The 13,818-nt window shown below is 33.2% G+C and overlaps 1 protein-coding gene across 1 annotated transcript; it reads left to right on the forward strand.

The window, feature by feature from the left end:
* The first annotated feature begins 12,427 nt into the window (after positions 1 to 12,427).
* On the forward strand, positions 12,428 to 13,375 carry LOC114414895 (protein GLUTAMINE DUMPER 5-like). The gene has a single exon (XM_028379340.1). The coding sequence runs from the start codon at positions 12,530 to 12,532 to the stop codon at positions 13,025 to 13,027; it is 498 nt and encodes a 165-aa protein (XP_028235141.1). The 5' UTR covers positions 12,428 to 12,529; the 3' UTR covers positions 13,028 to 13,375.
* The last annotated feature ends 443 nt before the right edge of the window (positions 13,376 to 13,818 follow it).

Consider the following 13,818-nt stretch of genomic DNA (forward strand, 5'->3'; position numbering starts at 1 on the left):
TCAGAAGAAAATTCACTCTGATAACTTGCAGATTTGCACATCTATATATATTCTAAACTTGATGCTTATGTCAAGTTGACGCCTATAGAAATTCCTAATTAATACATGTTCTTATCAAGTTCTTCACTCGTACAATTTGTCAAATGAGTGGTGGGACATCTGAAAAAGAACTAGATGATAAAGTAGTATCAGTGTGTTTATGGTGAAATGAATGTAACTTACCAGTTCCTCTTTCCTGTCCTTTGTCTTATAATGACCATGATTATCGAGCTGGTAACCGCCTCAATACCGTATACATACGATACAAAGTGGAATTTAGAGACTACATTGAGCGCATGAGATGCCAAAATAAAGTTGTTACAAGTTGGAAATTAAACGCGCATGATTGAAGAAAAGGAGAAGTTAAAGAGGACTATGTAAGTAGCAAAAAAATTAGATGCTGTGAAAAAAGCTTAGGACAGCTGACTCGTGATAGCAATAGCTCAGCGTGCATTGTGTCCAATATATACACGTATGTGTGTATATAACTCAAAGAAAAAAAAGTCTCAAGTTTAACGGTTTTAACTTTTTACATATGCATGAAGTATTGTGGAGTGATAATCATTTACTAGATAAAAGAGATTTTTTTTATCCATAAAAAAATATCATAAATTTATAATAATTCACATATTTTAATTAATTAATTAAGTCGAACCTCCTTAACAGATAATAAAAAATTTGAAGAAAAAGAAAAGGATCAAAAGTTAACTATAAATTTGTTGCAGCTAGCCGTTGTTTCAGTCATCCCCTGGTATTTAATATAAATAGTAATTCAATAAAAAAAATGCATGGACGAACCTCAATTTGAAGTGCTAGTTCCCTTTATCCATAACTATGGCTATATCAAAAATAATAACATGGGTGTTGTAAGTTGGTTCATTAACAACCATTAGTTAGTTCTCTTAGACTTTATCAACTTAGTATTTTTCTGTTTTCTATTATAGCATGTAACAGTTAATTAGTTGTAAGTTGGTTAGATTAGTTAGACTTGAAATAGTGCTTTTATTTCTTCTTCTTGTATAGCTTAGATCAAGAGAGTTTTTTCTGTAACTAGAGAGTTTTTGTAATCAGATAAAAACTGCAAATATTGAATAAGAATGGCTGCTGTGAGCACACAGTGCAGTTTTTTTTATTCATTTTTTTTTCTACATTTTGCTCATTCTTGTTCATACAAGAAACTCATTCTTTTGTGAATTAAAATCTGATCTTGGCACAACAAATTGGTGCGGTGAGCGTGGAGCGTTTTTTGAGTTCGATTCAAGAAATGGGCTCGACCAAGTATGAGGTTGAAAAATTCACAGGGCAAAATGATTTTAGGTTATGGCGATTGAAGATGAGAGCTCTTCTTGTTTAGCAGGGCCTGGTGGAAGCACTTGATGGAGAAGCCAAACTTGAAAAGATGATGGCTGATGGGGATAAGAAAGCACTACTGCAGAAGGCACACAGTGCAATTATTTTCAGTCTCGGAGACAAGGTGCTGAGGCAAATCTCTAAGGAAACAACTGCTGCTGGGGTTTGGTCAAAGCTTGAAGGTTTGTACATGACCAAATCTTTAGTTAATCGTCTTTACGTAAAGCAGTCTTTGTATTCGTTTAAAATGCATGAAGATAAATCAGTAGGAGAACAATTGGATTTGTTTAATAAACTGATTCTTGATCTTGAAAATATCGATGTCACTATTGATGATGAGGATCAAGCCTTGTTATTGTTGTGCTCTTTGCTTAAGAGTTACTCTCATTTCAAAGAGACTTTATTGTTTGGAAGAGACTCTGTTTCTCTTGATGAAGTGCAAGTTGCTCTGAATTCAAAGGAATTGAATGAAAGAAAGGAAAAGAAGTCTTCTATAAGTGGTGAAGGGCTGACAGCAAGAGACAAGACCTTCAAGAAAGATAGTAAATTTGATAAGAAGAAGCAAAAGCCAGAAAATCATAAGAATGGTGAAGGAAACATGTTCAAAATCAAATGTTATCACTGTAAAAAGGAGGGTCATACAAGGAAAGTTTGTCCTGAAAGGCAGAAAAATTGTAGCAGTAACAATAGGAAGAAGGACTCAGGAAATGCTGCAATTGTTCAAGATGATTCAGGGTGTTCATGGCATATGACACCAAACAGATCATGGTTTGAACAATTTTCTTATCAAGCAGATGGGTTAGTACTCCTTGGAGATAACAAGCCTTGCAAAATTGAAGGAATTGGATCTATAAGGTTCAAGTTTCATGATGGGGCTGAAAGAATTCTCACAGAAGTCAGATATGTACCTAAGTTGAAAATAAATTTAATTTCTCTTGGTGAATTTGATAAACGAGGGTATGTGTTCAAGGGTGAAAAAGGAATACTGGATGTAGTTAAAGACTCCATGGTTGTTATGAGAGGAATTATGGAGAATGGCCTCTATTTTGTAGATGGTGAAGTTGTAACTGGCTCTACAGCCATTGCAACCGGAAGAGTTTTTATCAAAAACTGAGTTATGACACATGAGGTTGGGCCATGTAAGTGAGAAGGGGTTGATTGAATTGGCAAAATAGGAGCTGCTATGTGGGGACAGAATGGAAAGATTAAAGTTATGTGAACATTGTGTCTATGGCAAAGCCTGCAGAGCCAAATTCAATGCTGGACAACAGAGAACAAAAGGTACTCTTGATTATGTTCATGCTGATCTTTGGGGTTCAACCAAGACTCCGTCTCATTCTAGAGCAAGGTATTTCTTGAGCATTGTGGATGACTACTCAAGGAAGTTGTGGATCTACATTCAGAAAACAAAAGATGAGGCTTTTGATAACTTCAAAAGCTGGAAAACACTTGTGGAAAACCAAACAGGCAGAAAGATCAAGAGGCTTCATACTGACAATGGTCTTGAGTTCTGCTCTGAACCTTTCAATGATTTCTGCAAAGAGAATGGCATTGCAAGGCACAGGACAGTTGCGGGCACTCCTCAACAAAATGGTTTAGCTGAAAGATTCAACGTGACCATTTTGGAAAGAGTAAGATGTATGTTGCTGAGTGCAGGATTACCGAAGATTTTTTGGGCTAAAGCAGCAATGACTGATGTATATCTCATCAACAAGTGTCCTTCAACAGCTCTAAATTTTAAAACCCCTGAGGAGATTTGGTCTGGCCATCCACCGAGTCTAAAATAGCTAAAGGTATTTGGCTGTGTTGCTTATGCTCACATCAAGCAAGACAAATTGGAACCTAGAGCTGTCAAGTGCATTTTCCTAGGATATCCTGAGGGAGTGAAAGGGTATAAGCTGTGGTGTTTGGAGGCTAGTTTTAAGAGGTGTTTGGTGAGTCGTGATGTTCTTTTCAATGAAGCTGAAATGACCTACAAGACCAAGCCCAACATGGTTCAGTCCAGCACTGATCAGAGTAAGGAAACTGATTCTAAAAAATTAAATTTTGAGGTGGAGACTGAGGATAAACATGCTGAGACACAAGCTGTTAATTGGCCTCTTGATGAAGAAAAATCTGAAGAAGAGGAACAAGAAAAAGCTGACTATGTGATGGCTCGAGATAGAATCAGAAGGGAAATCAAACAACCTAAGAGGTATGGATATGCTGATCTAATAGCATTTGCTCTGGTAGCTGCTAGTGAGGTTTTGGAGGAAGATCCAAAAACTGTTAAAGTTGTCTTAGCTAGTAAGGAGAAAGAAAAATGGCTAAGTGCCATGAATGAAGAGATTAAGTCTCTCCATGACAATCATACATGGGAATTGATTAAAAAACCACCTGGTTCTAGAGTGGTCAACTGCAAATGGATCTTCAAGAAAAAAGAAGGCATCCAAGGAGTTGAACCAAACAGATTTAAAGCTAGACTTGTTGCTCGGGGATTCACTCAAAAGGAAGGAATTGACTTCAATGAAGTTTTTTCTCCTGTAGTGAAACACAGGTCAATCAGAATTCTTATGGCTATGGTGGCAGAATTTGATTTTGTGCTAGAACAAATGGATGTGAAGACAACATTTTTGTATGGAAAGCTTGATGAGGTGATATTGATGAAACAACCCGAGGGGTTTGAAGTCAAAGGTAAAGAGGATTAAACAAATCCCTGTATGGTCTAAAGCAGTCCCCCAGGCAGTGGAATAGGAGATTTGATGAATTTATGGCTCACATACAGTTTCATAGATGTCACTATGATAACTGTGTTTATTTCAAATTTCCTTCTAAAGCTGAGTTTGTGATATTGCTATTATATGTTGATGATATTTTGATAGCAAGTAACAGCAAGAGTGAGGTTGAAAAATTGAAATATGAGTTGAGCAGGGAATTTGAAATGAAGGATTTGGGAGCAGCCAAGAGAATATTGGAAATAGAAATCAAACGAAACAGAAAAAGGAAATTGTTGTATTTGTCCCAGGAGTTATATCTCAGAAAAGTTCTTGAAAGGTTTAGAATGTCAAATTCTAAACCTGTAACTACTCTTATGTCACAGCAGTTTAAGCTCAGTACAAGTCAAGCACCTAAGACACATGATGATATAATTTACATGGAAGGTATTTCATATGCTAATGTTGTAGGGTCACTGATGTATGCTACGGTATGTACTCACCCTGACATAGCTCATGCAGTGAGCTTAGTAAGTAGGTTCATGGAAAATCCAAGTAAAGCACATTGGCAAGCCCTGAAATGGATACTCAGATATATCAGAGGATCACTTGGAAGAGTTTTGGTTTATGGTGGAGCTAGGAATAGCAGATGAACAGTTGCTATTGAAGGTTTTGTAGATTCTGATTATGCTAGCTGTTTAGATTCAAGGAAATCCCTCACAGGATTTGTGTTCACTGCTTTTGGCACTGCAATTAGTTGGAAAGCTAACCTTCAAAAGGTAGTGGCTTTATCAACCACTGAAGTTGAGTATATTACTCTTACAGAAGCTGTGAAAGAATCTATGTGGCTTGAAGGCATTGCAAAGGAGCTGAAGATACAAAATGAAGTGATCACAGTACACTGTGACAGCCAAAGTGTCATTGATTTATCCAGAAATTTTGTGCATCATGAGAGGACAAAGCACATTGATATTAAGCTCCATTTTGTCAGAGAAGTTATTGGTCAAGGATCAGTTATAGTCAAGAAGATTTCAACTGATCACAATCCTTCTGATATGATCACAAAGACTCTTCCAAGTAGCAAGTTTTTTCATTGTTTGGACTTAATTCAGCTGAAGGGTGATTAAATCCTGTTTCTGCAACAGTCACTGTTTTTGTTAATGTTTTGTTATTGAATTAAGGTGGAGAATTGTTGTAAGTTGGTTCGTTAACAACCATTAGTTAGTTCTCTTAGACTTTATCAACTTAGTATTTTTCTGTTTTCTGTTATAGCATGTAACAGTTAATTAGTTGTAAGTTGGTTGGGTTAGTTAGGCTTGAAATAGTGCTTCTATTTCTTCTTCTTGTATAGCCTAGATCAAGAGAGGTTTTTCTGTAACTAGAGAGTTTTTGTAATCAAAGAAAAATTACAGATATTGAATAAGAGTGGCTTCTGTGAGCACATAGTGCAATTTTTTTTAATTCATTTTCTTTTCTGCATTTTGCTCATTCTTGTTCATATAAGAAACTCATTCTTTTGTGAATTAAAATCTGATCTTAACACAACAATGGGATATATTAATTAGTGAAGATGTACGTCACACATCCACCCAAGTTGGGGATCTACTAGTATTCCCTTACTTTTGCAATCTTGCAACAGAAAATTCCTACAACAGATCTGAGTAATTATAATTAGATAGCTTTTGACGCTAACTCCGGATTAAAACATAAGATATCTCATCAAAACACTAGTGCTATATCCACTTTTGATGCCGGTATTAAAAATACAATGTTCTAAATATCTAAGTCTAATTAATTATCTCATAAGAATACTGTCATTATTAAATGAGGTCACCATAGTTATTAGATTACTACTGATCACGATCTGTTAATGATTGAGGTTGTGAATAGAAACGAAGATACTGACGTTTATGCCACTAGAGATAAACAAACAGTTTTGGTTCAATTAATATTACAAGCTAAAGGAATGTTTTCAGAAGGTTCATCTGATCTTATCTCTGTATCTGTCAATCTGTCATCATGCATATTGTTGGTTACAAAAAGAAAATGGCACAACTAATTAGGGAACTAATAACCATATATGAATGGTTACAATAAAAGATAAGTTTCTATAAATTAGAATTCTTTAGAAATGCTAGATGAGTTATTATTTCTAACTTTCTATACACTGATCAGTTTAACTATCTTCTATTTTACTTTTATCTATTTTATTTTCATTACATTATTTGTCAAAAATATCAATTTCTTTGTTTATCTCTGTGTTAGATAAAGAATGACCGAGATCATAAATAAATGATGACCCAAAATTATCTAAAATTTTTTTTGTAGGTTTAGTTTTTCCCATACTAGATAATGTGAAATAATACATGGCCGAATTCCCTTTCATATCACGATTATTGTTTGGAAATGAAGAAAAAAAATTCTTGTGAGGTTCATGCATTTTTTCTTCTCTTCAAATCAGGAAGAAAAGGAGAGAGAGGTGTATTGTTAAATTTAAAACTTAAAAGACAAAATTATCATTATTTTTATATGCCATCTTTAGTTTCATCTCAGTAATTAAAATCAGCATCTTGATAAGTGATGTTTTATATTGTTTGCCCAACTTTTATAGAAAAAAAAAATCAATACATATATTATTGTATCAAAATTTTGTGCTTGTTCTTTAAGTCAACAACAAAGCCAACATACATGCATGTATTAATTACTTGTAGTTGCATGCATGTTCCGCAAACATTTACAAGGTTGAAGAAGACGTATACCTCCTACCTAACTGATGCTACATGAAATGTGGTGCAGGGCTGCACGCGGCCACCAAGACATGTTTTGGTTTTGGGTTATCTTTGAGATTATTTTTTTAAAAAAAAAAATTTGTCTAAGGTCCATAAAAGAATAATCATTTATTTAAATCTAATTTTATGTAAGTTATTTTTAAAAAAATACTTATTTTAAACTTCAAAATAAGATAATTTTTGTACATGCATATGTCCTATAAGCAAATAAGGACATTGAGGCTGTTACGATACGTCCTTTGCATTCGTACGTTTGTTGTTGAGTTAGAGGAGGATGATGAAAGTGTGGGACAGATTAGATTATGCACTCACACACACACACACATATATATATATATATGTATCTGTGTGTGGGGATATGCATCCCGGCCATTAGACATCAACGGCTTGCACTTGCTCACGGGTAATCTGCTCTTTGTTAAAAAAAACCTTCAATCAGTTTCTTTCTGTCTTTTTTCTTCCCCATTTACAACATATATATAATGATTATATTAGTATTTTTTTTAATCAAGGGTGTCGTTTATTAAAAAATCAAAAATTAATCTCTCAAAGCACTAATCTATTTATAAATACCTCTTTCATATTTATGAACAGACTTAAAAATTATACCATTGATTAGAGATATTTATTGAAGTGTTATATTGTGACAAGTGATCGTGAATTAAAAAAAACTTAATAAATTACACATTTAATAAAATAATCTTAAAGTAAAATATATAAGTGAATAACAATCTAAACTTTAAACATTAGTTTTATAAGATTAAATTAAAGTTAAAATTCACATTCTAAAATTCATAACATCACTTTGTTAATTATTAATTACGACCATTGAAGAATATTTCTCCATGGTGCCACCAAGGCACAATTTAGATAGTTGAACGGGATGAAGGAAAATAGCTACAAGTAGACATGCTCACATCACAAATAAGAATATGCTAATTTCTATTCTCAGATCTAAGTTGGGCAAAGACAAAAATGCACACAAAATTCAAAACCCTCCTTAATTAGCCCGTTTAATTTGACTCACGATGTGACCCTGAAGATACCGTTAACCAAAATGAATTTACTTACATGTCCAATATCACGCCATCGCAACTGGACGAGAGTGAATGTGACTTCATTTTATCTATGCCGTGTCTAAGTACAAAGAATAGTGGGACTTCATATACACAGCCTAGACAAGAAGATTAAAGTTTCGCACTTATATCCTATGTATGGAGTTATATAAAGTAACAAACTATTTATTTGATATTTTTGTCTCGTGATCTTTTATAGCCAAAAGGATATACCTAGCAAAAAATATTCAGACAAAAGAAAAGAAAAAATTGACAAATATGAAATTTAGTCTAAACAAAGACAAATACAAGGGCTTACAGACATGATGGCTGATTGTTCAATGAGTGCATTAGTGCACAATTTGGGTCCATGGCACCACTATGATATTATCTCTAACCCATGATTGCAATTAGGACTACAGCACCTGACGCATTTACAAATATTCCCACTAATAATAGAGACATACAAAATTAAACCGCAGCGGGCACAAAATTGTGATGGCCTTTTTTTCAGTTCCTAATTTTATATGGGTTTTTTACTTTTAATTCCTTAAAAATAGTTTTATCAGTTTTGGTCCCCCATAAATTTATTGGTTCTGTTTTAATTTTTGTTGCTAACTTGAACCATTAAATGATAATGTAGGCATGTAACGTGACATGCCACAAAAACCACTGTTGTTGAATCACGTGATATATTTTTTTCCAGGCTTTAAAATTGCCAAAGTTTTGTTTTTAATTTCCGTTTTAATTCCTAAAAAATATTTCACAATTTTTAGCCGTTAAAAAAATCTGACCATCTTTTAAGTTTAATGGTCTAAATCAATGGCAGAGACTAAAAAGCACAAGATTTGTTTTTTGAGGAAATAACTTAAAAGACGTAATTGTGTGTTGGAAGAAAATAATTTAATTTTTATCTGGGCTTAATTTATTTTGATAATGAGATATTGATTTTATTTTATTTTTATCTTCTTAACATTAAACTTGAGCCTCCCTTTTATGGAGAGCATGGGAAGAACTAAATCTGCCTCATTCGGAGTATTGCGGTGTTGTGATTGACTTCAACAACCAATGACCAACTGAATTCACGAGTGAAGAGTGAGAGCCGCTCCATGGGAAAGCTTTTGAACTAGTCAGTCACAGCTTTGTACGATGGCGATATTTGACTTAATTTAAAATCAAATTAAGGGGAGGAGAAATTCTTTCAAAAGAAATATGAAAATGGGGAATATAAATAATATTTTATCTTTATTGTAGGGCATTATTATGTTAACCGAATGAGGCCGTCTACATGAAATTTAATTTCTTTCTTTCCTCTACGTGAAACTTTGTCATGATCGAGCCAGATATACAAAACTTTTTCTTCTATTTAAACAAACATTTAAACTGGCGAACCAACTTATGACAGTTAGAAAAAATGAATGTAAGGACTAAGGAAAAACTTTGATGCATAAAGACGCAAATGCATCTGCATTGTTGCAACTGTTGCATATTTGACTTGGATATATTCTCGTGCATCTGTCTCATCAGGCATACCCGAGCGATCGCATATCAAAAACCAATGGGGATTTTGCAATGGAGCAATGTGCTATGTAGAGTGTCGAACCATGCATCAATTCGGTGTTAATACATCACATGGATGGGATAATTCATACGAATATACTCCTCATGTACATTCGTATGTGCACATGGGGTGTAAAAAAATGGGTTCAGATCAAATCAAAATTAAACTAATTTTTATTCATATTAATTTAAGAAGAAAAGAAACATAAAGATTTTATAAATCAATTCGGTTAATTAAATTATTTTTACAAGATTAACCGGATTTTGTTTGAATATTTTTTATTTATTTGAAAAAATAATTTAGAAATCAGTTTGAAATTGATTCGGCTTTTAAAATTAATTTAAAATTAATTAAAAAATAATTTGATTCTAAATTGATTTTCAAATCAATTTAATTATTAAAATATAAGATCAAACTGATTAAAACAATTTAAAATTAATTTTACTCGATTTTTTTCCGAATTAAGTTTTACACATTCCTGCACACGCACAAAAGGACATCACAACCAATTGCACCTAGTCCTAAATTTCATCGTTACACCGAAACAAAGAGTGAATAATCAATAGTAACATGGGTGCTTTCCTGTGCTCAACAGTTAGAGCAGTGGTGATAATTGATAAAGACCCCTAAATTCATCATACAAAAAGATCAAATCAGAAATGCAAAATGATGAAACTAAAGGAAAACCGCAGCAGCTTTGTTTCCACTTTGCCCACATTGCTTATTCTCTTTTATCCCTCGTTGATGAGTGTGGCTACTTTCATTATACCAACATCTCATCATACAGCACATAGTGCGCTTTCACTGTGGCCTTAGATGGGAACCCAAAAGCCAAAAAAACCCCACAATGGAGGGTGGCTCTCCTCAAATGGATAAGAGTTTTTTTTTTTTTTTTACCTTCTATTTTTATCTTAGATAAAACTTGAAAAATATTACATCATCCCGCTTGAGATATGCCATTCTAGATGCATTATTTGTGGTCTAGTGGAGGAGATTAAATACTACCACAGTATCTATAAAGCAATATCATCAATTACTGTAGCTAATTATTCTTTTTAAACCCCACAATTTTAAAAATTAAAAAAGTGCAAATCGTACTCTCCAAATGACATCATGCGGCTCCATCTAGCACAAACATGTGTTGTAATGCATGTTCTCCCTCCTCTCTCTCTCTCTCTGCATAGATAATTCTAAGTTACAGTAACTAATAGAGCTTCAACAGAAATAGAATGTTCATCATATGTTAAATACGGTACCGGACAATTTTTTTTTCCAATTAATTAATGAGTTCATTCATAGTCGTAACTCGTTAACTATCAAACGCCTAGTTCATTCATATTCTGAGTTTGAATTATGAATATACACTTGTGTTAAACAAAGAGTTTTACCGTATATAATAATTATACCTGATTTGATTAGGATTATTTTCAATGATATATGTAGTGTAAAAGAAATACCTGTAACTCATTAACACATAAGTTATTAACTAATTAATACTCGAAAATGAAATTCTTTTTCTTCCACCTCTCATTTCGTACAGGTTATATATTATTCAATTATTACTATGTATGACCTTTACTGTCATGAGAAAACAACGACATTGATTCTGTGAGCAGAAAGTCTACGACGACAATCAACAGAGGACCATCCTAATTTTATATTGTAGCTTATAATATAGGAACCGAAGTCGACAATTTGAATGGTTCGGTTGAAGGGTTTAGTTAGTTTTCCATCAAAGTGAACAAGTTAAAATATGCAAAGTAATCGATTTAAGTTAATGATAGATTACGGTAAGCATGGTATTTACATTATGACAACGATCAATAGGTGAAGGAATCGATTGGCCTAATGGAACGAAGGTGTCAAAGTGAGTCATTTGAATTAGCATGTCTTAAGGAGGAAAAAGCAAACTCAACCAGGCTCATTCTTTTGAGGGAAAAAAAGTTTTCTAAAATGAACCTTAAATTTAATTGAAATTAAGTTTTCTTAAAAAAAATAAGATTTCATCATAAGAACTTGCACAATTTAAAGTCAATAATAAATACTAAAATGAACCTTCACATTTAATTGAAAAGTAGTATCAAAATCATCAAAAAATTATACCAGTACTTGAGTTTTCTTTCCATTGTCCTTCCGTTCTCAATTGTTGGGGGACGAAAGAATCAGTCCCGACATAGGGGCTGTAGTATTTTGTTTTTTTGTTATTCATAAAAATTAAACACATGAATTTACAATACTCATATTCTATTTAATTAATTAAATTAGACTCTCTTGATGTTCATAATAGCATTTAAGTATAAATTCTACGCAAAGCAGAAAAAAATCTCATGAACAAAACCATGTCTAATACAGACAAATTATTACATGATCGAATGATCCCTCATGGCATACTATTTTTTAGTAGGTTAAATTAGTTTTTTAATCGTTTAGTTTATTTTTTAGATTTAATATTTTTAATTTAGTTCTATAATTTTTTAAATATATTCAATTTTATCATTCTATCTAAATTATAAGAAATAATATTTTGTCACGATTCAAAATAATCACCAAGTAATATTAAATCACCATAAAATATATATTTTGAAAAAAGAGTTTACATATAAGTTAATTCGTATGCACTATATTTAATGGGTTTACATAATACCAAATTATTATTATGTTTATTTATGATTTCAATTAATTTTTATATAATCATATAATTGAAATTTTCAATTTGTAAGAAGAGTTTTTCTTATAAAAAAAATGAATAAAAAGAGAGTTAATAACACGATGTATTAGATAGAAATTGGTCAATACCATAAAGAGTACTAAAGGGGCACCCTAGCACAGTACCACCTTACCCTGCAAGTTATATGTTGCAACAACAAAACAGGGCCAAGTCCGTGACACAAAACTTTAATTTCTCTTCATTTCCATCTTCCCCGCTTTATAAATACCCCGCCAACCCACTTCTTCCCTTACAAGCTAAACCTTATTTCTCTCTACCCCCAACACCAAAAAACTCACACAAACACACTGTTCAACTTTCTAACCTAAAACAAAATGAGAACCATCCCCACAACAACCTCAACTACAATAGCACCCACAGCCACCACGTCATCATTAACAACAAGTCCTTCTCAGCACTCCTCCACATGGCACTCTCCGGTTCCGTACCTGTTTGGAGGACTGGCTGCGATGCTCGGTCTCATAGCCTTTGCGCTTTTGATCTTAGCCTGCTCCTACTGGAAACTTTCTGGTCAGTTACAGAACGAGGAAAACGCCGAAAGGGACTTGGAAAGTGTTGTTGGTGGTGAGAAACAGGGTGACTCTGCAAACAAGGAATCAGTTACGGTGTACGAGGAGAAGATTCTCGTCATTATGGCCGGAGATGAGAAACCCACATTCTTGGCCACCCCGAAAGCCTCCTCCTTTGTCCCTCATGGTGTCCCCAACCATTTTGAGGAAAACCTCGAAAACCATGTGACTTCTGAGAAATCAGAGAAAAACCATGTTCAACAACCTACGTCTCCGCAACAACAGAGCCAGCCACGACAATAAGATGTCATTTGGTTTGTAATTCTATGATTCTATATCGTAGGATAGATTTGAGAAACAGGGGAGCATCTTTCTCTGTTTCCAAGCATTACCTTTCCCTCTTCTTTCTTCTTCTTTTCCTTGGTTTTCGATCTTGTTGGTTTGTATTCTATTGGTGTTCGGAAATTGTAAATTTAAACGAGATGAATTAGAACTGAGATGAGGGGATTGCGTTTCAATCCAAGGGAAGCCAGATTTTGCAGAGTCTTATATGGCAGTCACTGCTACATTTTTTTTTTTCGTTAATGCATCAGGCTGCGAATGGATCCCACAATTACAATGTTGTTTCCAATCCTACAGTTCATTTCAAAACTTTGCAGGATATGTGTAGTTTCCCATCGCACAGTTACAATGTTTAGGTTATTTTATATTTTTATAAAATAAAATATTATATTAAAAATTACATTTTTATTTGTTATAAATAATTAATTAATTATTTTCTATATATAACTCATTTATTTCTTTTTACTCTCTCTTATATTCATCCAAACAAGTAGAGAGTAATTTCTCCACTTCATTCCTTCTCATTTTTATTTATCTAAACATTTTTTTCTCTCATTTTTATTTATTTTCTCACTATTTCTTTCTTAATAGACACAGAACAGTAAGGAACTTACAACCATCAAGATGATAACATGTGTTCTGAGATATAAGAAGAAAAAAACAAATTTTATTAACCTTAAATATAATTTTTTTAATTAATTTTATCTTAATTAATATTATTATCTTTAAAATATTATTTATTTAATTGAGGT

This window comes from Glycine soja, chromosome 6, assembly GCF_004193775.1.
Source record: "Glycine soja cultivar W05 chromosome 6, ASM419377v2, whole genome shotgun sequence".
Classification (NCBI taxonomy): Eukaryota; Viridiplantae; Streptophyta; class Magnoliopsida; order Fabales; family Fabaceae; genus Glycine; species Glycine soja.

Bases quoted from the DNA above. Each gene is read 5' to 3' on its own strand.
- LOC114414895 (XM_028379340.1), top strand. From the start codon at position 12,530: ATGAGAACCATCCCCACAACAACCTCAACTACAATAGCACCCACAGCC.